The sequence below is a fragment of the Theobroma cacao genome, chromosome 4 (genome assembly GCF_053813885.1).
Source record: "Theobroma cacao isolate CCN51 chromosome 4, ASM5381388v1, whole genome shotgun sequence".
NCBI classification, from domain to species: Eukaryota; Viridiplantae; Streptophyta; class Magnoliopsida; order Malvales; family Malvaceae; genus Theobroma; species Theobroma cacao.
In genome coordinates this window covers 37,230,798-37,254,635 of record NC_142642.1, presented here as the reverse complement: position 1 = coordinate 37,254,635, position 23,838 = coordinate 37,230,798, and the positions used below count along the sequence as shown (strand labels likewise).

Here is a 23,838-nt window from a genome sequence, read left to right as displayed (position 1 = left end):
TTGTTTTGCTGGCACAGATGCTATTGCTAGCCATGCTTCTAGTTCTAGATAACTACAGCATAAACCCTTCTCTGAATTTATCAGGGTCAATATAACAATCCCAACTACCTTGCACCGTTTTGTGCACTTTCATAGTTCAAAGTTTAAGATTTAGTATATGTTTTAGACTTTTCCTGGTTAATTTCTAAGATGATAAAATAAAATGGTAGCCCCTGTCCCAACATAGGTTCTAAGTTTCAACATATCTTTTAGACATTCTACTCATCTCTGCCAATATCTTACAGTTGCACCAAGACAAACAGGACCTGATAATTCAATAAGCTGCTATAATTATTTGCATTCCTGGTCAAAAGCTAAACATTATTTCATCACCCCGAAAGCAGTCCCGTGTGAGGTAAAGCTACAATCTTCAACCGGGAGTTGAACAAGGTAAGAACATTGATGAAATTTAGAAACTTGGGCTTATGTTCGATAGCATATCCGAGTAGAACTTAATATAGCAGAAAGAAAAAATTGAACTGTTGGAATCCCCCCACGGCCTATCCCCTCCCTTTGAAAGAAAGAAGGAAAGACGCTCAAATACAGATGCCAGGAAGAGATGTCCAGATAGAGAAGCTGAGAACCATAATGAAATTTACAAAATTGAGCTTGGAAAATAGAGATACAAGATACCATATTATACAGGAGTAGTTGAACATTATGGACGCAAGATGTAATTTTATTATACAGATACAGCCTAAAGGCGAACGGCATACTCTCTAACAGAGCAAAGATTAAAAAAATTTCATCTTAACTTTATGGAAACTGGAAAGTTGCCATTTTAATGCTGAGGAGTAAGAGAGGGAAATGAAGGTATTGACTGCAATATCAACTTCCGGCCACTCCTCCGACCAGGGGTTGAACCTAACTCACATTGAGGAGGAGAGATCCTCTTACTGTTGGGAGAAGAAGTCTTGATGCCAGTACCAGGAGAGCAATTGCCTCGTAGAATCTCAGGCATTTCATCTTCTGTAACAGTTTGGAAATGTTTTTCGACGATGTTTTGAGGCCGAATAATATTTGGCTTTCCATATCTTTGACCATTATACAGTGTGGAAGATGATCCAATGGCAATAAAGGACCGTGGTGGTTTGCTCTTTGATGAAAATGGCAGCTGAACCAAAGATCTGTGTACAAAATATTTATTAAAGCTATAGTAACAATGAGTATTACTTTTATCATGGAACAAGCAGTTCAAAGAGGAAACCTGCAAAGCTGTAGTGGAGTTGTTGGGAGAGCAGAAACTGGATTTTGCTCCTCATTATCCAAGATGTCAGTTTTCTCTAAATTTTTCTCCACCCCATTCTTGTCACAGGGGTCTGTTTCTTCTTCTTCTGGCTCTTCTTCTGTTTCCACTATAGCAGATCCTGTGTTATGAAGTAATCAAGGGAATAAGAACTTGAAAATAATGTCAAATAGACAATAACAAAATATCAAATAGATTGAACTAGAGTCATGCATTGAAATAATCATTCAAGCCAAAGGCACACTAACCATCCTTTCTACCAAATGCATTCTTACACCCTTCACATCTGCAGTTGATGGAGCATCCAACACCACCCTTTAAGAGAAAAAATACAACTTCTATGTCAGTTTATGTAGAACAATGTAAGCAGAGAGGCTTTGCTGCAGAGAAAAACCTGATAGCATTCACAATATTTCTTCAGGCAACTTGATTTCTTGCAGTTGCATCCTCTTTTATGTCGAGCTGAAGCTGGAGTTTTGGTAGAGTCATCCTGCAAGAAGTAATGGCAATTAGGCTATGTAGCAAGTTGCAATTGACTGACTAGATAGATAAATGCCAGAGTTATTCCCTACCCCAACTTCAGGTATAGAATCAGAGCTCCGGATCACTTTGGGAGCAAATGCAAGTGGGTTACGAGATTCAATCTGCTTGCGAGTTGCAAGAACAGTATCTTCATGGATAGGCTTATTAAAGCAGTCTTGACATGAACATGGCTCTATGCAGTATACGCCAGCAGCAAAGCATTCGCAGTAGCTGAAAAAGAAGGTTCAAAAATCAAAATGAGCACATCTAATGAGAAAATACAAATTATTATTGTCCCCTCCCACATATTATTTATTCTTCCACACAGATATAGAAGTAAAACAGGCAATATGGACAATATCTTTCACAGAGAAGGGAGAATGTTGGCAACACATTGCAATAATAATTAACACAAAATGTTGAAGCGAGGGAGCTGGCATGGACTCAGAACTCATTCTAGTAGATTACAGAGGTAACCAGAAATATGAAGAAGCATGTTCTAAAACTTATAACGAAGCTAGAACTTACAGTTTCAAACACTTTGACTTCTTGCAGTTGCAACGCTTACAGGCCTCGGTCTCTCCAGCTTGTTCCAATCTCCGTCTGAAAATTGTGGAAGGATGATGTACAAAACAGAGGTTAGACATATAATATCAGACAGTAATAATCCAATAAACTACTTATTGTCAAGTTCTTGTACCTCTTCTTTTTGGGACTATTCTGATTGAACTCTTCATTAACTAAATAGGCAGATGCCTGAGAAGCATCTTCTGCAAGTTGAACCCCATTTTCAACAGGATCTGTTTCTCTTTCAGTAGAGACTGAAGTCAACGATTCATGAACAGCTTCCTGACCTGCTGTGGGGAGTAAAATGGATGTAGTGGAGCTAGGGAAACTTAGCTTTTGTGTACCAGAAGATAAAGTTTCATGCTTGATATTCTTGTTATCCCTTGAAGTTGTTGCAAGAGCATTTAAGTGCAAACCAATTCCTGGTAAAATGCGCCTTGAGGAATCATTGCCAGGCTTACTAGGCACAAATTGGTTATCTACAGAAGAACTGGTATTGGAACCGTCAACTAAGTTCTTCCTCCGAGCTGCCAGCATCTCAAAGTCTAAACAGCGCCTCCTCAACCCACGATGCAAATTAGAACCAGGCTGTATGCAAATATATAAAGGCATTGTCAGTGATAGCAGATCAATAGAAATGGATTTTCATATGACGAGTTGGGAGAACTGAAATAACAAAATTTTTGCACAGACAACTGAATAAAGAAATCCTTGTAACAATGAGACGACCAATCAATATGCAGGAGTACAGGCTAACTTGAACTACCACAGTGGAAATATTCTTCACTTTGTTTTTAAGGCCAAACATTTTCTTCACTTCTAGTGAAGATCAATAATGAAATATAATTTTGAGAGCTGAAGACAATTATAAGTAAAGTGTCCACATCGCTAGTACTATAACATGACATGAAGAAAATACTCAGACCATACTGCAGTTAGTTAAAGAACAAATATGTTTAAATTTTTCTACTTTTTCTGCAACTTGTGCTGCACAAATTGCTCTATATCACTTCAAATTTACACTCGCGTGAATGTTGTTAACAAAACTAGGCAGCATCTCCTACCTTAAAAGAAAATGGGGCACACATCCCAGTCTCCACATTATCAGTCAGACTGCCAGACATGCAGTTGGTCAGACGAGCATTCTCAAAATTTCCATGTGCATGGGTTATTTCCTTCAGCTCCACGGCTTCTCCAGTTTGCAGAGAAGGATCTTTGTGTTTATCAGAATCAATAGTAGTTTCTGACACTTCATTGATATCATTCTGTGGGAACCGAGAAATAAGAGTAGCACAAAATCTTGTATCTGGGTCCAGTGATTTCTGAATTACATCCCTAAAAGCCTCTGAACCATTAGGGGAATTAAAAATCAATAGGTCAGCTGTATCAGAAATCAAATTTTCCCAGTCACATCCTATATTTTCCCTTTTTTGCTCAATCTGGCAAACGCCCGCTACTTCCACTCCACCATCAGATAAACCTTTTTCAGAGGCCTCTTGAACAAATGGAACAATTGAGACAGATGCGCAATTCGATTCTGAGACACAATTTGTCTCAATAACACAAGGTGCTGGGTCACAGTTGGGGCTACCACAATCATACTTTAAGGTTCGTGGCAGCTCAATTGCAAACCTTGAAGCTTCATTAGGCAGCTCAAGAGAAGCTTCTCCCAGGGAAACTCCTGGATCAAAATTCTCCTGCAACTCAGTAGAGCTACCACACAGCTGACCTGCTTCGACACCAGCCTCTTCATTTGTACTAACTTTAGTCCCCTCTCCAGAAGATAACTCAGGTTTGGATGTATCTGTATAGCTATGCCTGGAAAGAAAGAATAATTAGCATTAACAAGAAAAATGAAAATGAGGTAATAAGGCATGAAATTAAACAGTCTAGGCACCAACAATCAAGAATATATTATATTTCACGTTACCTTTTCAGGAATCTAGATTCCTTGTGAGAGATGAGATGGGGTGATGTGAAGATAGACGGAAGTGAGGCAAAACTAAGCGGGTTGAATGTCTGCGTAAGGTGTACTGATTTGACTGGCTTGATAGGAGAGAGGCTGTTGATATAGTTAAAGACTGGGGAATCCTGTACATAATGGCAAAAATGAAAACACCCTTTTGAGATAATGTTACAAAGTTAATATGCAATGCTTAAATTAATCAAGTTCTAGCATGGAATTAGATGTTCTTAAGCTTGAAACAATCGCAAAACACTTTTGATCTAAATCAACTGCTTCTCTGACATCACAAAATTTTGCAATAAAATATGAAAGCAAGAGCAGGGGAAATGACACATGTATGCTGTTGCAACAGCAAAGCTTTTGAAATCTCTTGAAAAAATAGAAATATTGAACAAATAACTGGGCTCGGTGAAAAAGTTCTACTGTCAAATTACTATCAACGCAATCCAGGTTAAAATAATGATCTTAAGAGGGGGTTGGGGGGGGGGGGGGGGAAGGTGGACTTGGACTTTCGATGGAAAAAGATGAAAAGAAAATTTTTTTAAAAAAAATTCACAGGTCTAACAGTAAGCAAGAAGACATTCTGCTACTGCCGATTGTGGAAGGAAACCTCTGTGATTAAAAAGGAAAAGAAAAGAAAAGCAAGGGCTAGATATCAGCCAGGCTTGAGTCTGAGAAAGGAGAACAATTGAAAGCAGTGAGTGACTGAAAATTTTAAAGTAAATTCATTACAATGTCTGTGAGCCAACAGGGAAGGATATAATTGAAAAGGAAGCCTCAAAAAAATCCCAGAAAGATGAGTTTCACAAATAAATCAGAACTTAAAGCAAAATTTTAATTGTAAGCTCATCAAATGAACACCAAAACAAGAAGAGCCCAGAAACCAGAAGAAGGAAAATTGTCAAAAATTAAACTCTAACAAGAGATCTATTCACATGAAACTAAAAAACTGACACTCCCAAAAAACATAACTTTTAATCACTATGAACAGAAAGCACAGACTTTTAACACCAAGACACAGAAAGGTCAAGGTCAACTCTCACGCAGAAACCGAATCCAAGCACATGCAGTGCAGTGAAGCAGAAAGCAACCAAAACCAAAACCATCACCAAGAAGAAGAAGAAAAAAAAAACCCCGAGAGATCAAGTTGAAGTGCAGCAGAATTACCTCAAACTTTGAGAGTGAAGAGCTGATCTGGGTCTTCTCTGGGGTATCCATCTCCAGAGAAGAAGCTCCTCCACATGCTCTCCCTCACTCACTACTGTTGATATTTTGCCCTCCTTTATCTCTGTTTCTTCTGTATCTTGTTTCTCTTTCTCTATCTCAATATCCAAATCTATCTACTTTATCTTTCTACTTCTTTGTAGTATTCTATAGAGAGTAGTATATTACTTACCACTACAAGTTAGTAAGATTCAAGAAGAAGCGGGAAGGCGGGAGCTTGGGATTTTCTCGTGGAGAGAGAGAGAGAGAGATATTGTAATGAAAGAGAGGCCCTACATAACCATGAGCAAAGCAAAAGAGAGAGCCCCACATTGTCCACAGCTGTCCCAATTCCCATGTTGCCGCTCATTAGTCATTATACGTGGAGAAAGAGAAACCCAAATTCACTTTAACATAAAGTAACGTACCTACAGTTGTTCATCTTCCACTCTTTACTCTTTTACCGGATTTTGTAATAATCTACTATCCGCCTTCTTTTCTCTTTCCTTCCTTTTGTTTCTTTTATATAATTTTAACATATTCTCTTTCTGGCCTTCTGGGGTTTTGGAGGGAAAACATATGGAAAAAACAAATATATATATATATATATATAAAAAGAAGTGTTTACTACTCAGATTCTGGTTAGCTCTGCTAATAGTCTTTTCTATTTTGTTTCTTCTGCTTCACTTTTCTGCAACTATAATCTTCAGTTCTGAAGTTGGTTTCCTTTTGCTTTGAATGATCCTTGATTCAGAACAATATGCTAGTATATGTTTTACCAAATGCTGTAAGAATCTGAAATTTACCCAAGAAATAAAATTAAAAAAAATTGCTAACTTTGAAGTACTATCATTAGTAAATGGTAATCTTAGCAAATGTTTAAGAGAATTACTAACTTTGATGGTACTTGTTGGTAAGTGGTCAAATCTATGTACATTGGAATGCATGATCACCGTTCCTGGTGTATAGCATAGCACCTTGAGAAATTCATTTACCTTCAATAATTTTTTCCCTTTTCTTATTCATTAAGGATGAGTCACTGCCAGGTGTTATTCACTTAGAAACCCAATCTAGACTTCTGACACTGCTTGGTTGGGATTTTTTTAATTTAATTTTAATTCCTAATCATCAATATTTTCTTGCTATTAAACGATTGATAACTACGGGACAAATTTGTAAGTACCCGAATCAATCCAAAAAAAGTAAGAAGAAGGCAATATGGATTTAATTACTCATTATTTGCTATTAATAATTTTTGTAACTGTTCCATAAGAAACAATAATTTTGTAACCTTTCCTTGGGGGTTATAAATTACTATAATTTATTAAATTTGGTGGAAATAAATTTTTCCATGCCGCACATTTAACGAGAGGGGACCATTGCCCTTTCATGTTCTACAATGTCGACATGCTCAAATTACCTCATAAAGTAAATAAAATAAGATAAAATTACTAGAAATATATATTTATTTTCATCCGTAACATATAAGATATTAATAATGTTATTAAATTTAAAAAACTACACCTTTGATGTTAATTAATTTCGATTGTTACGAGAGTTAAATTGCTCTTGAATTTTTGTTTCACTGCTAGCTGTCAAGCTAGTATATATATATATAACTTTGATATTTATCTTGTTAATAGTAGTACCTGATAATTTGTTAGTACACTTGATTGTTGCAACTAAAACATTAATTAGTGAATATTAATTGGGTTAGATTTGCTTTAATAAGTAAGAAAAAAACAATACCGTTCAATAATAATTATAAGACTATGAATAAAAATAAGTGATTATTACATATAAAATTTACGTTTCCATATTTAAAGATAAAATAAATTTGTCCGAACTAGAACCATCCGTGTAATAACGTCTTCTTCTTCTTTTTTAATAATGACATGATCACATCCTCAATAGGGAGCAAATTAAAAAAAAAAAAGAAAGAAAAATACAATATTAATGCAAGTCTGAAATTTTTCTTGGGATATGGCACATTGAGGCATGAGAAATTGATAATGGTAGCTAGGTTTAATTATGGTATGTCACAAAGAGGAATGAGAAAGTAGCTACGTGGTATTAAATTGTCTTTATTTAGAGAGAACATGGTTTCCCCGTGAGTCATAAAGAAGGAAAATTTTCATCCTTACCCACTTATTTTATGATACTAAAGTTTTACCTTTATTTTTATTTTTTCTTTTTGAAATGAAATGTGGTTTTCCACTAGTTATTAATTATACCATTTTTATCATTGAGAATGACTCATGCGGTTGCGGTCCAAACACATAATCCTGTAAACAGGGCAAACAGCAATTCCCGCCTAAAACTTTTTGAAAAAAGGTTGGTACATGGTTTGGTAAGTTTCACCTCCACCACATGGCAATAGACCCTCGCATGTATATTTTACTTGTACAACCATTCACCAATTCATGTCAAATAGTAGTAATAGTTCTAAGCAGAGATATGTTGTTGCTCAATTTTTCGGATTCACATTATATATATTATACTACTTAAAATTTGTCTATTCAAAATTAATATGGATGAAGATTGTATCAACATATTTATTAATAAATTTAAATATTAATGTGGTATGTGATGTGTTTGATTGTTTAATAGGTTGTTAGGAAAATACTTGTGCGTAGGAAAAAAAAAAGGTACAAAAACAAAGTATTTAGTTATCTTTCACGAAAGAAGCCACATGTTTGTATTAGATCAATGCATTAATATGAATATTAATTAGATAATTAAAAAAATTATAATAAGTTGACTCATGACTCCATTATCAAAGACCAAACCTCAATCCCATGTCTTGTGTTTCCATTTCACAAAGGATATATTCTATTCTTTGCATATTAGGAAACATCAACTAAACGACATATCACAAGGTTTGTTAAGCTTTCACATCAAAGTTTCAAAATCCGCATCCTTTTAGCGACACTAATCAACCCACCCATCACTGCCACGTGTACGGTCTCGATGGGTCCGTCATCAATTTTATTCCCATTTATGTCCCACTTGCAAGTATGGTGGAAGTAAAAAAACCTTGTTCCTTCCTCATTTTCACCCAACTGAAATTTTCACTTTTCCAAAGCATTTGTAGGACAAATTATTGGATTGGGATTGGCCTTTGGGGCTGAGGGGGTTACCTTCATTAGGGCAGGTACCCTTGGTCCATGCACCCATAAAGGCCAGAGATATGTCACGTGAGACTCTACCTTGAGAGTACCTATCCCCACAAAAATTTAACAAACCCCCAAAAATTTTAGCAGGCACAAGTACTTAACCAAATAATGATACTGCTACTATTATACATTCGTTCTTTCCCAACTCCCCACATTCTCTGTGATCTAAACTTCATGCCAAAATCATAGTGTCCACTACTCCGTGCCTGCTTTAGCACGTGCCACATGGGCAAAACACGACAAAACGTTAATCTTAATTTGAGAAGCAATATTATAGTACTAAGGTTTATTGTTTAATGATGAACATGATTTCTTTGGGTGATGCTTTGATCTAGAAATAAGCAAAGTCTAGGAGGTCCTTATCTGAATGTCAGATTGTGGATTAATAGAATAACAAAGGGTTTATTGACTAAACACTCGGGGCTTCATTTTCTTAACTAATCCCTGGATGCTTTTGCTGTTTGCAAGCGAACAGAAGAAAAGTCATGCTGTTAAAAGTATAATTATATGAGAAACTGTCTGTTAATGCTTTCTGAAAGGGATCCATGGCATGTGTAGACAAAGTTTCTTCGCAGAATTAGATCCTGTTGGGTGGGCCATTGTTAGAAACTTTGGGTTTTGGGGAATTTTTTGTGCTTTAATGCTTTGGTTTTATTATATTAGCTAGGGTGTTTTCCTTTCTTTTTCTCTTTGGTTTTCTTCATGTTATGTTGCTTGCTGAGTTTTCCCATTTGACAAGCACATCAGGCCATTGCAGGCTCATTTCCCTTGGAAAAATATGAATCCCCAACCTTTTAGACAGGTGATTCTCTTATCGTCCTTAATGATTTGAATCCCATGGTAGAGGCTTACAGGTTATAATTCAAAAAGTTCACTGGTTTTTTTTTTCTGGATTATTAGTTTGGTTTGCAGATATCTAACATAAAATAATACCCAATTACCCAACTATGACTTACATGCCAACATATATTCGAATCTAGATAGTAGTTTGTTTTGTATGAAAAAAGAGTGCTGATTATTGATGAGTAATTGAATATTCCCTACATTTGGCTTAAGACTTTGAAAATTTGAAGGAAATCAGGGTTATATATGTTTTTTAAAACTATGAAGCCTAACCACTGAACCTAAGCAGGTAGAAAAGGGCTACAGGGAGGCCAATTTATTTGTGCAAACCAACTACTCAACCATATCCTACCAAATGGACCATGCTACATTTTGCCTACTTGACTTTGTACAGTGGAAACAAATTCAATGTTAAATCTAACCTTGACTTGAACATTCATGGCTATGGATTTACAAAGAATAATAATTATATACAGCATGCTACATTTTGCCTACTTGACTTTTTACTGTGGAAACATATTCAATGTTGAATCTAACCTTGACTTAAACATTAATGGCTAGGGTTGTACAAAAGAATAATATATATATATATATATATATATATTAAATAAATAAAAGTTGTTTCAGCTTGTTTTGAACTCTAAGTGGAGTTAGGTTTAGGCACTTGTACTTTTATTAATTGTTCTCTATACAAGTATTCTAGTAATTATTTTTTTATCCGTTTTGTTATTATAAATTATATACTTATCTGAGAATGAACATTTAAGGATTAAAATTTAAAACTTCATTATGAAAATTTTATGTTTAATTTTTGAAATAAGAATTGAGATCCATAGAATGAGAGTAGATTTCTACTCTATCTATAATCGAAAGTCCAATAGCCTTTATATACATATGTAGGATAAACATCATTTAGCACAAACTCACATGAGATACTTTGAGTGATAAGACCCGAGTCTCCTTTCTTGGATTAAATGAGTTGTATCTGATACGGGGTTCAATTATTAAGAAATGTGAGATTTAATGCATCCCTTACAAAGAAAAATGAAAAAGATAAAGCTTTTGGAAGTGTAAGCACTGTTGTCGCCAACTAGGTTGTGATCCTAGGGTAAAGGACTAGGTTGAGGTTTTAGGAGATAACTTACAATGTTATAATTCTCCCTACCAGAGTTCCAGTTCGTGTAGCGCATAATTGCTAACAAGGAAAAGTACATGTATTATCACACTAGAATAATTTCCTGGCTGACCATGTCTCCTAAATTCTATATCAAAATTTATAGTACTACTCGCATTAGTTTAGAATGGGCCACAAGGAATGATCAAAGAGTGAACAACCTCATCGGACCACAAAAAATCTTGTTGGCCCAATTCCATGCAATCAGGGCCCCACGGTTCAGCTGGTCCTGACCTGAATATACAGCAGCACGCCAGCAACCCCCAGCGCTCCTAGTCCAGCTAGTTCTTGCATCCAGAGCCACGACTCACATAATCATGACTCAGACGGAAGAATGGCACTGAGGCAATGATTGGTGTAGTCACTAGCCACTTTTCTATAGCTTAAAAGCAAACATGCCTTTACAAGCTTTTGCAACTCTATTAATAGATTTGTAAGGCTTTGTTTGGTCAGAGTATGAGAATTGTACAGAACATAATATAATGGTCAAAGGTTCAAGCTGGGTTCCATCCATATTTTACACACTAGAAACAAGTTTGGCTCGGACTACTCCTAGTGTGAGTCCAAGATGTGAGCAAAGGAATTTTGGCTAAAGTCATAAAAACATAGGTGGTTGTGCCGGGGGGATTGACCTTTAGCGTCGCTGATGATCAGTCCATTACTTTCAATGGCTATTCAGAGGATGGAGAGACACCATGTTGGTCGCTATTCATCTTCTGAGAGACAATAGTAAACACTCCCAAGATTGCAACTACAAGTTCCAAGTTCTATCAGATATTTCAAATTGCATGCTTATTTTTCCCCAAGGATAGTACATTTAAGTAAAAATGGGCAAAAAAGGAACGATATATGAGAAGGAAGAACAACTAGCTCGAAGGAGAAAAGGGAACTCTCTATCTAATTACCATAGTTTCAAATGGTTTTTGGCAAGGGGCTTGCTACACCACTTAACTTGTGCTTTCACTCGTGTAGTATCACTATTTAATTACTTGTTACTTAAAATCAATTGGTTATAGTACAAAGGATCTTATTATATTTAAATATTTAAGATACTCTTAATTTAACATATGTGATATGTTAAATGAAGAAGTTATTACTATATTTATATGTTCAAAACAATTCGAATTTTATAAATGTAGAATTATTATTAATTTAATATTCTTCTTTATGTGTAGAGATTAATAAAAAAAGACTCATAAACGATCAATGAACAAAAGCAATACTTACTCTAATGGTACTATATTAAATTTTTTATGACGAATATTTAATTTTTAAAATTAATTGAGGATAAATAGAAAGATTCTTGTTATATTTATAACAAATGAAAATATGATGTACAATGTCGGATAATTTAACATCCGAAATGTGCCCTAGCTTTTGACTAAAAGACAATGAAATAAAAAAAACATTGGTTGAAATTGAAAAGACGAATCAAAGCCGAAAACTTTGAAACTTAAATCGTTTATAGTAATTCTTCAACAGTCCACTTAATTGAATTTGCTGTTGATCTAGTTGTTGAATACAATTATGTTGCTGTAATCCTTTAGTGCTTCTCTTGTTTTTCATCCATTTATCATCATAAGAGAATGAATGCCAGCCTCAATAGCTGCACCCTTTTATTATTATTATTATTATAATCATTATTCTTGATTTGAAATGCGTATGATTTTTATGCCAATCACATTGCTGTAATCGCTGACTTGTATGATCTTAAGTGAAGACACTTGCGACTGATTCTTAATTTCATCATTCGAGCCTGAGACAGTTAAACTGTAACATGTTACAGTTAAGAGAGAAGAGACGTACTTTGAAAAAACAAATTGTTTTTTCATGCTGTAAAACAGATTGCAAGGGGAAAAAGTAAGCCTCGACAGCTTGTTGGTATCATACATTTGTCTTCGTCTGCTCATCAGCCCCTCAAATGTATAAGTTGAGGTCCTTTTGAATTGCCCTTTGTCCTTTGGAGCTATAACTTGCATAAGGTATTAATATATGTTACCATTTGGAATACATATTTGCAATATCTATCTTATCATTGTATGATGTTCCAAGACCAAATGGACTTCTTTCTTTTGTTTACATAACATGATAGAAGGTAACTCTTCTTATACCCTTCAACTTTTAATGTATTAAAAAAAAAGATATTGATCACAAATTAAATTGGATAAAGCCAAAAGCTAATAATATAATATATGTCTTTATAATTAATACACCTTGTTTTATTTTCAAAAAGTTAAAAGAAATTAGACATACAAACCCCATGGAAGAATTAAAAGACAAAACATGGACTCAAAATGGTCAAAAACAAGATTGGCCTCGGTGGCACCGTGAGTGAACAAGGCAGATTTAGATTCCTTACAAAGAAACATTGTATTCCCATGTCTAGTACGTGTCATTAATTAGTAGAATGCAATTGGATCCTTCCTCTTTATGATATCTTGCTAATAATAAAATTGAATAATTCATTAAGATATTGCTAAATTTTATAATGATAGAATCCTCAAATTTGATAAAATTGGAAAAAGAAAAGCTAATTTAGAGGCAAGGGAGCAAACTAGTATAAAACAGAAGGGATATTTTCTTTTGGCCATTTGTAACAGAGGAGATTGATTTCGTTGAGGATACAGAGCATGTAACAGAGTGCTTTTGCTGTTTAGCTATTTTTTTTTATTTTTGGTTGAAAGCATCCCTTCATTTGAAGCCTTTATATCTAGAAAAAACTAGAGGGAACAACCCCCCCGCGCTTTTCTGTCATCCTCTCTCTTCTTCAAAAAAAAACCAATCTTCTTCTTCTCCAACTCCAATTTCTCTCTTCCTTTGGATTCCTTGCCTCCTTTTATTAATCTCCTCCGTGAATAATTACTTCCTTATTTTAGCCTCAAAAAGGTTTTCCTGTTTCTCTCGTTTGCTTTGAGCTCTTCAATGGCCTTTTTTCATCTTTCATTCTTAAAGGGGAATTCAATTCAACGACACCACCACTGACCTTTGTTCCCTCCTCCAGTTCTCCTCTTCTATTTCCATTATAGAGGGTTCAATTCAAAGTCAAATTTTTCGTCTATTTATCTCTTTTAAATACCTTTTTTTTTTTATTATTTCTGGGTTTTGCATTATTTTGTATTCTGTTCTTCGCATGCCTGTTTCTCTTTCTTGGGTCTTCTTTGTTTTTGGGGTTTAGTTAAAAAGTTTGTTCCTTTTTTAATTTAAATTTAAATTTTTAAAAAATTTCTGGGTCATTGGTCTCGGTCAGCTAATGGTGGGAATTGGGTCGTTTTCTTAGGGGGTTTACTTTTTTGTTTTTGGGTTTTTGTTCTTTTCTGTTTGTAATTATTTAAATTGTTGGTGACGGGAAATTTTGGTTTTTTCAGCTACAAAGTTTCATATATTTCGGGGCTAAAAAAAAAGCTAATTTTGAAAATAAAAAACCATAAATTTTGGGTTATAAGGTCAGTATTGGATAGAGTTCTAATAGGAACTGGGGTTGGTGAAGCTGGGTTTTATATCCGATCATATTTATGTATTGTTCAACCCGTTTCATTTGAGTGATATTTGATCCGCTTTCTTGATTCTTTTTAGCTCTTAGTTGGAGAAATTTTCAAACTTTACTGCGCTTTAATTCCATCATCAGTTTTGCTCATGTCATTTTAAGGTAACAAATAGATAGGTTTTACCTGGGTTTTGGTTGTATTTTTAAAAATTTTTTACCTGGAAATTTTGTTATTCTATGAATATGGAACGGAAAAGTGGAGAGGAAGGTGGTGGTGTCAGGACACCAAAGAAATCAGATGAACAAGAAGGAGGTGGAAATTCAAAGATGAAGGGTACAGGAGGCATTAGTAGCAAAGATATGATCTTTAGAGCTGATAAAATTGATTTAAAAAGCTTAGATATTCAGCTGGAGAAGCACCTGAGCAGGGTTTTGTCTAGAAGCATTGAGAACCAAAGGCCTGTAGAGGAGTGGGAGATTGATTTGGCGAAATTGGATTTAAGGCATGTTATAGCCCATGGAACCTATGGCACAGTGTATCGTGCCACTTATGATAATCAAGATGTTGCAGGTACTTGCCCTCATTTTCCCTTTTCGTAATTCTTACTATTTGGTAATTGTTTTATTTTGATCTTTCCTAAGAGATGGAGACAGAAGAAAGGAAAATTTGGAATCCATATCCCTTGTTTTGTTTCTGTTAGTTCTTAAGCTGTGTAGCTTCTTGTTGATCAAAATGACCAATTATTAGATGCAGCTTGAAAATTCTGTTAAGCAGCAACAATTCCTAGGTATTTCTTAGTTTTTGAGTTCGTCCTGTACATAAAAATAGGTTAATCTGTTATTGAACCTCATATTGATAGTTTATTGAGTTCAAATCTGCATTCCTGAAATCCTTGCAGTCTCTTCTAAAATTAAACATTAGGTATTAGTTCACGAGACAGAAAAAAATTTAAGCCGATGATGTCTACATGGTATGTGCTAAGCCAGATTGGGGCTGAAGGCATGATAGTACAATATTTTGTGTAGTTCATGATAGGTAAACGTATTTCATGGCTGTTTGCTTTGGTAGTGTCTTGGCGTAAATGTGCTCAATTGGAACTACCTGACATTAAAACACCTAATTGCAATTGACTTTATCTTGTATTGGCTTGTGTTCTACCATATTTCTGCTTCATATTGGTGTTTCTACCCTACTCTGTTCTGTGTTATTGATCTTTGGTTGATTTTTGGAAATTTTTGAAGTTTTCACCCTTGTAATCTGATTTTGATTTTACTTTTTGACCACCCCCCCCCCCCCACAACCCAACACGCTGACTGACAATTAAATATATTTTTTTGTCATTGACAATCTATTTCGAGAATAGAAATCTAATTTTGATGCTATTTTTTCTCATGTGCAAGTCTACAGCCTCACATAGAAGCTCCTAGGTGTGATATCTGTCTTTTGTGTAGTTGAGCATTAGCAGGCTCCATTATATCGGAATAGCTGTATGCTAGTCAGAGTGGAAGATGGTTATGATGATCTTTTCATTGATTTAACTGTTTTTATGTTTGTGGACTGCTCTTTGCTGTTTATGATTAGGGATAATGACATGATTTTGTTTAGAATACAGGTCACCTTAGAAACCAATACTTTCTCTCTCATGAGGCATGTGACAATAAATGTGCGTGGTTAATTTCTAAAATTATTTAGCGTGCCTTGAGGATTTTTGGCCTTTTGCAGAATGTCAAACAGTATAATAGAGAAAATGGCTAGGACTACCTTGACCTTTTGAATTTAGTAAGGAACTTGCAATAATGTCTGGCTGCTGGTGAATTAATCTAGTAGGATCTTTATTCTTGGGTTCATTTAGGGGGAAATCGGAACATTGCGTATGATGAAGCTTATCTTGGTCAGGTCTCTTATATTATTGACTAATTTGAGAATTAATAGCCTTCAGCACTTTGTTGATTACAAAGTCTTACTGCACTGTCATGTTGAATATTGTAGTTAAGCTGTTGGACTGGGGCGAGGATGGTATTGCCACAACTGCTGAAACTGCTGCTCTGCGAGCGTCATTTCGGCAAGAGGTTGCTGTTTGGCACAAGCTTGACCATCCTAATGTTACAAAGGTCCAATTTTTTCTTCTGCTTCTTGTGTTTACTTGTTGATATCATCATGACAGTGAAAGCTTTAGTGTAAATGTTGGCTTTTCGGAATGCATTGTTATCCATTTCAAATAATTGGTGAGAAATTGTACACTATATCTTGACATGATTAGCTCACTGTTTTTTTATTTATATAGTTCTCGATTTGTTAAAAGTTAAAACTTCTTGTTTTTTTTTTTTTTTGAAAATTTTCTATTGTAACCTATGCTTTTTAAAATTTGGTTACAGTTTGTCGGGGCCTCAATGGGAACTTCAAACCTTAAGATTCCTTCAAAAAATCCTTCAGCTGACAGTCACAATTCCCTTCCTTCTAGAGCATGCTGTGTTGTTGTGGAGTATCTCCCTGGTGGCACGCTTAAACAATACTTGATAAGAAATAGGCGAAAGAAACTCGCCTTTAAGGTCGTGGTCCAACTTGCTTTGGACCTCTCTAGAGGGTAATTGGATGGTTCTTATCCTTGGTTAAGAGTCTGTATATAAAACCTCTCTAATGACAATTATACTTCTTCGAAATTGCAGTCTCAGCTATCTACACTCAAGAAAGATTGTACATCGTGATGTCAAAACAGAAAATATGTTACTAGATATTCACAGAAATCTCAAAATTGCTGATTTTGGTGTTGCACGTGTTGAAGCTCAGAATCCGAGGGACATGACTGGTGAAACTGGTACTCTTGGATATATGGCCCCAGAGGTACGCCTTCTTAAATATTTTGATAAAACATAAATAGTTGAAAGGTTAATCATTTATGTTCAGGAGTCTACGCCATCCACATATTTTATGTTTACATTTTGTCCAAAATGATTAATAACATGGACATTGTGGATGATGCATTCAAACTTTATGGATGGGGGTAAATATATTCTCCAATAGGGGGCTGGTTATATCTGCTTTGCACCTGTGGGGGTCTCTCTTAGTGAATTTGTGATACTATTACTTGGTTTCCTTATATAGATGAATATTTAGAATTGAAGACTCAATTGGATTTGCATACTGTGCTACGAAGAAAATCCTTCCTCCTTCTTTGATATGTTAGTGTGCCATGCACAAATGGTCACATGCACAGGAAGGGAGAGGAACTGTAAACTTTGTGAGAGACCGTGTGCTTTGTTTTCTATGTTAAACTAGAAAGCTAACAAATCTTTATGTAGGTTCTTGATGGTAAGCCCTACAATAGAAGATGTGATGTCTACAGCTTTGGCATTTGCTTGTGGGAAATTTATTGCTGTGACATGCCTTATCCGGATCTTAGTTTTGCTGATGTGTCATCTGCTGTTGTTCGACAGGTTAGTTTGCAGACTATTCTATTTTATAGTCAAAGCAATCCTATTTTTCTGTTGAAGTTTTTGTTCGAAACATTATGACATGAGGAGACCCTGATGTATATATCTCATCATTGTGTTTAATTAGTGGTTTTGAAATAGCATAGAAGAATGATTACTCGTCTATAGATTTGAGAGTCTTTGCATGCTTAGAGTCATGGATAGGAATTCTAGTGTAAATTTGGTACATATCTTGATTATGTTTGCTAATGGGCTATTGCTTTCAGATGATCCTAGTCTCAATTTAGTATGATATCATTGATAGTACTGATTTAGTTTATGTGATCAGTGAAAGTTTTTATTAATAATTAAATTGCACTTTTTAAAATTCCAAAGCTCTCATTTAGATTATCATGTGCAAGCCTTGTTTTCCTTGAGGTTAAAAGTTTTTTACATGGTTTGCATTCAATTTAGGAAGCTATTGTCCTCTTCTCGCCATTGGTAATCTTGTATGTAGCTAGCTTCAGCTAGGGAAAAATAGTGAAGTCAGTGTGCATGTTTGTTACTATATGTGCTCACATATATCATGGAAAGATTGAATCCATTTTGCGAGTTTAACTCTTACGTGGTGTATTGGCAGAATCTACGACCAGAGATCCCTAGATGCTGCCCAAGTTCTTTAGCAAGCATCATGCGAAAATGCTGGGACGCAAATCCTGAGAAACGTCCTGAAATGGATGAGGTTGTAAGGATGCTAGAAGCAGTTGATACAAGCAAGGGAGGAGGGATGATACCTGATGACCATACGCCAGCTTGCTTTTGCTTTGCCCCTGCTCGCGGTCCATGATTCCAGAGCTGGATTTCCAATGGAGGCCGTGGGGGCAGCTGCCCTTGAAAATCCTATTAATGTTTTTGGTAGTAGTATTCTGTAACTACCACACTTAAAAGAACAGATTTACCCTCATTGAAATTCAATGAAGTATCTTATTTTCAATTTGATTGTTAATATCACATAACTAGTAGTAGTATCTTACTCTAGTCCCAGAAACACCTATTGGTTCGAATGTCATGCACAAACGCCTCAAGACAGCAACCTGCCCCGGAACTTTATTATTAATCAGTCCTTGGACAAGGATCCATTGAGCCACTGCCCCTGGGTCCATCCAACACCTCCAAAGCAAGGTGGATCAGAATTCCAGTTCAGTAACGGGAATGGCCGGCTCTGCCTTAAGGGATGGATTGCAGTCCCAGGCCACAACCACGAACTTGGGTTGGGTTGAATCATTCTATTGGGCTCTTTGTGAACGTGCTCAAAGGCGATATGGCCACAACCCTTGCATGCTTGCTGTACAAATCAGCTTTAGGCTTTAGCAATTTAAGCATAAATAGGGGAAAATAAAACCAATGAATGTGAACATCTGATTGTGAATTTACACATATCGGTGGAAGGTGATGACCGTTAGATTGTTTCGTTTTTGGTATGTCTAACCATAGCATAAGAAGAAATATGAGTAAATAGTAAAGAATACTGGGTATTCAGGATAAGACGAATCTTGATTAAAATTTCAAGTCCGTGATTATATACTCATTAAAAAAAAGGAAGCAAAAGAAGTAATGGAAAAATATAAACGCAGTGAAGTAATGAATTAGTAGTGGTTTCTGAAATTGATAAAACTTTTTTGGTCTTGTTCAAGATTTGTAAGTTTCCACGCAATGAATAATCCAAGGGCATAAGAAGACAGTTTTCTTGCATATGCGAGGTTCTATCAACCTCACCATTGATGGCAGGCCAGGCTACCCTTATCTTGCCGTGACAGCATGTTAATTTGCCCAAATGTTTCCAATTGATTTGTCTTGTTGTTGTGTTGGTAGATAACGCACTTGATTATATTTCATGTGTTTTCCCCTCCTAGATGTGACTCCACTTCCATTCCACTTATACTTAAACAAACTTTTTCTTGTTCACTTCACCCTTATCCAAAATCCTCCAACATAAGAAACAAAAGGTATCTGCTTCTCTCCTGATTGCAAGGGGAAAAGAGAAAGGTTTTCTGGAGCCAGGTAAAAGAGAAAAAAGAATTGAACTTGGATGCTTTGAAAGCTGTGTACATAGCGAAGAATTTGGACTATAAATTGGACTCTATACAAGCTTTTTTATTTTATTTTTTGATAAGAAAATGGATTATATAGATTGTTCTAACTCCAAGTGAAAATGTAAATTAATATTAATACAAGTCACTAATCCAAAACTTTTAAGGTAAATAGGTAATAGCATCAATCTTTGCTAATTGAACCAAAATTGTGCTGTTCAGAATGTGGAACTCAATGTTCGACTACTTTTTCCTTTATGATGACCGAGAAAAAGTGGACAGAAACAAATTAAAAAGGGTATTGTCCAAAATTTGCACTGGGATATGTCCTCCCCTTTTGCTTATTAAGATATACGGGGATTTTTATAAATATGATTAGGAAACCTTTTGATTGAAGTGGAGAATCTGCAACAAAATATATAACCACTACCTTCCTTTGTCTACATTATTCTCAAACTTTATATTAGGTGTTTTTCTGTACAATTGATTGCATAATTATGTTACTTGATTCCTTAACTCCAGGATTGTGCCATAATCTTAATTAATCAAACCTTAAAACCGACAAGAAGAGCCAGTTAAGAAATAAATAAATAAATAAATAAAGAAATAAATAAAATAATTGGCTTACATATCGATGAGGTTGCCAGTTCATTGCACATTATGATGTATAGTAAAATATATATATAACTAAGTGATGATATAAGAAGAAAACTTGATACATACGTGAGAAATGGTACCCGAGAGGGAAAGTTGATAAAGGAAGAAACTAAAGAGGCTGTCATTCTTAGGGGAAAACAGAAAGGGACATTATTGTGAAGATAATGATTATCATCATGTCAACAAAGTTCAGGCATGTTAGTTTTCCCAAATAGTAACCTTAATTATCGACAAAGAACCATAACTAAGCTGCTTGGGTTTTCTTACACGGCATGTGGCTGATGAGCTGGTGCTTTATGCGTGCATAAGGCGAATAAAAGACTGACTAGGGTTGTACTTAATTTGCTGATTTGGGTTGACGTCAGCCATGCATCATATTAGTTACTGAAAAATAAACCTGGCCTTTGGGTTATGGCTCCTACTCTCATGCATTTGAGTTGTGGCTCGTCGATGGAATGCATCAACTTGGAAAATCAACGTGATAGTCTGAATGAGTCATGGTGACAATGATTAATTCAGTCTGGCGTTGAGATTCCCAGTTATTTTAATTCCTACTTCACCCACAAATTGCTAGCTTTAATCTTAACCCAAGGTTGGCTGGATTTGATGAGTTCATATCCATTATGCTTCTTGTTGGCTAACAATGCAATTCTCCATATATACTTTAGAATTATTTACATGCATGGGTTCCGCTAATATTCTCCATAATTCTCTCATCTCTGATGATAAAGTTGAGGAATAAAATAAAGTCTTCATGAAAATGATAATATAAAGTATTCGTCCTCTTAATAAAACGATAATATTGTTTGACCACGCAAAAGATGAAAAACATATCATTACTTATAATCTTATTATAAATTATCAATTAGATTTCTTATGTTTTGCCACACATACACACAAACATATATATTTGAAACCAATACCGACACTAATTGTCATCTTTAGATAGAAATAACATTTTAACTAATTAATCATTAGATTGGAGAATATAAATACCATGTCTTCCATCAATAAAAACTTTCCAAAAGGAGAATAATCTAACAATTTAATTAATTAAACGTAAACAAAGTTTTTTTACTGGTTTAAACTCTAAAAACTCTCTTATATTTGTTTATTCAATTAAATCTCTCACTTTTAATAATATTCAAATGGGTCCTTGAATTTTTATTTTAAACCAAACAAGTCTTTAACCGTAATGAAAAATTAATTGTTGTCGGATCCGACCCAATGTCAAGTGGTGTTTTCTATCTATATGGCATATAACATGACTGAACTTGAATCTAGAATCACTTATTCTGATTGTCAATTAACGTTTAAATCATGAACAAAAAATCAATTTTAGATTTCTTTCCTTCTCCCATTTCTTTAATCGATTTCTTTCTTTTTCATACATTCGTTAATCATGTTATACAATATAACTTGAAAGAATAAATATGAGAAATGATATTTTAAAAAAGTAAGAATATGCATTTAAAAATGAAGTGAGGGGTCTATTTATAGGTTAATAATCTTTTATCTAAATAGAATTTACAAGATAAAGATAATGTTTAAGGGATTTAATTTGGATAGATTAAATTCTAATCTTAATCCAATTTAATCTACATTCAAATCTAGATATACATAATCAAATATAAGAATTTACATCAAATTACACTCTTATGTCTGGCTTGCTAAGCTGTTTGGCTTGTCTCAACTGTTTGGCTTGATATGAACTCTTAGACCATGACATAATAGACATTCACACATACATTCATAATACTCCTCCTTGAATGTTAATTGTATTAAGAATATACTTCGTTAAAATCTTAGTAGGAAAAAATCTCATGAAAAGAATTTGAGTGAAAGAAAAAAAGTATATAATTATTTTCAAGAATACATTTTTGAAATACTACTTCATTAAAATATTTACCAATAAAAAACTAGTTGGAAAAACCTTGGTGAAGGAAAAGAGTAAAGTGCATATTTTACTTCCCTAATGACTACATTATTTAAGACCTTTAAAATTAGATATTCTAATATTTTGTATTAACTTTTTAAATATTGCAGTAGGAAGGGCTTTGGTGAATAAATCTGCTAGATTGTCATTTGACTGAATTTGTTAATATCACTTTTTTCTTGGAGATCATAAGTGAAGAAAAATTTTGAGGAAATGTGTTTTGTTCTATCGTCTTTAATGTATCTTTCTTTTAATTGTGTTATGCAAACGGTATTATCCTCATATAATGTTGTTGGATATATACAATCAAATATAAGAGTTCACATTAAATTACACTCATGTGTTTGGCTTGGTTTGAATTCTTGGATCATGACATAATAGACATTCATATATATATATTCATAACAAATTAGAATAATTTTTTAATTAATTTCTTTCTTTTTTTCAAATTAAAAAATAAAAATTTAGAAATTTTAAATTTTGATATTTTTAGATTTGAAAAAAAAAAAGAAATTTTTGAAAAATGATTCGGATTAACTAAAAAGGAGAGGAATCAAAAATGATTTTTTTTTTTTTTTAGCTTCAATCATGTTCAACAATTGATTATTATGAGTTTTGATCTTGCCACGCGATCATATCATGTTGGTTAGGTGATATGCTATGTGAGTAGAAAAGCATAATTGGTATAAAGTTTAATAACAATTACATTTTTGTTAGATCGAAAAACTTTTTTAATTTAAAAATAAAGGTTATAGAATTTATTTGAATGTATATAGAGTTAAGGACTTAGTTGAATAAACATGTATTGTATAAGGATTTTTTTTAGAACTTATGCCTTTGTTTTTAGAAGATGAAAGAGCAATATGTCACAGTCCGTGGAACTGTGACACGTCCAACTTGATAATGGGCTCGGACCAGTAGCACCCACAAGTGCCGCACACATCCTAGGGTCGTAAATCGATCTTGGGACATTATCGATTGAGTGCCTATCTTAAACAACCAATGAGCTAAAGACACGTTGTGCTGCCCAATCTCGTCAGACTATGTGCCACATGCAAGAAAGCTATAAACACTCGACCCACACATTGGGACACGCAACAATAGCTTGATTGCACAAGGAGTTTGAGTTCTAGAAGACTGCTCGAATAAGAATAGTTAAATCAATCTAGGATTTTAGGCTAAATGAGTTTTATTAGGCATAGAACTTCTATTTTATTTATATTCCTTTTATAGTTATTAATTTTACTTGTACTACAAGAAATATTAGAGTTTTCTTAGGACTAAGAAAAGCTATATTACAAATAGAGCCCTTAGGATTAGTTGAAAGATAATAGAGTCAAAATGTCCAAGTAGCTAATTATTCAAGCATTCAAGCCATTTACGTAGGATCTTAGGTATTTGTTTTTCTTTTGAAAATAATAGAATTATTTTTTCCTCAAAATGTGTCTTTCTTCAAGTTTAATTATTTTCACTTTCGCATTATTGTGTAAATATTTAGGGATAGGCTTGCTTAGTCTTTCATAC

General features: G+C 34.5%; 2 protein-coding genes across 2 annotated transcripts; one reads left to right on the top strand and one right to left on the bottom strand.

The window, feature by feature from the left end:
* Positions 1–642: 642 nt before the first annotated feature.
* TCX2 (TESMIN/TSO1-like CXC 2) lies at positions 643–5,798 on the bottom strand. Its single transcript, XM_007034769.3, has 10 exons — positions 5,508–5,798; positions 4,305–4,465; positions 3,439–4,192; positions 2,508–2,962; positions 2,336–2,410; positions 1,858–2,038; positions 1,680–1,775; positions 1,534–1,600; positions 1,247–1,406; positions 643–1,166 (listed from the first exon to the last, which is right to left on the bottom strand). Exons 1-10 carry the CDS (start codon positions 5,556–5,558, stop codon positions 821–823), a joined length of 2,346 nt encoding a protein of 781 aa, XP_007034831.3. The 5' UTR covers positions 5,559–5,798; the 3' UTR covers positions 643–820.
* Positions 5,799–14,317: 8,519 nt separating this feature from the next.
* LOC18603033 (Protein kinase superfamily protein) lies at positions 14,318–18,625 on the top strand. The gene is made up of 6 exons (XM_018119175.2): positions 14,318–14,791; positions 16,211–16,332; positions 16,597–16,805; positions 16,888–17,062; positions 17,521–17,655; positions 18,272–18,625. The coding sequence occupies exons 1-6, from the start codon at positions 14,458–14,460 to the stop codon at positions 18,476–18,478; spliced, it is 1,182 nt and encodes a 393-aa protein (XP_017974664.1). The 5' UTR covers positions 14,318–14,457; the 3' UTR covers positions 18,479–18,625.
* The last annotated feature ends 5,213 nt before the right edge of the window (positions 18,626–23,838 follow it).

Coding starts and splice junctions, on each gene's coding strand:
- TCX2 (XM_007034769.3), bottom strand. CDS start 5,558: ATGGATACCCCAGAGAAGACCCAGATCAGCTCTTCACTCTCAAAGTTT. Junction 4,193..4,304: donor GAATCTAGATTCCTGAAAAG/GTAACGTGAAAT, acceptor CTTTCTTTCCAG/GCATAGCTATACAGATACAT. Junction 1,167..1,246: donor ACTCCACTACAGCTTTGCAG/GTTTCCTCTTTG, acceptor TTTTGTACACAG/ATCTTTGGTTCAGCTGCCAT.
- LOC18603033 (XM_018119175.2), top strand. CDS start 14,458: ATGAATATGGAACGGAAAAGTGGAGAGGAAGGTGGTGGTGTCAGGACA. Junction 14,792..16,210: donor TGATAATCAAGATGTTGCAG/GTACTTGCCCTC, acceptor TGAATATTGTAG/TTAAGCTGTTGGACTGGGGC. Junction 17,656..18,271: donor CATCTGCTGTTGTTCGACAG/GTTAGTTTGCAG, acceptor GTGTATTGGCAG/AATCTACGACCAGAGATCCC.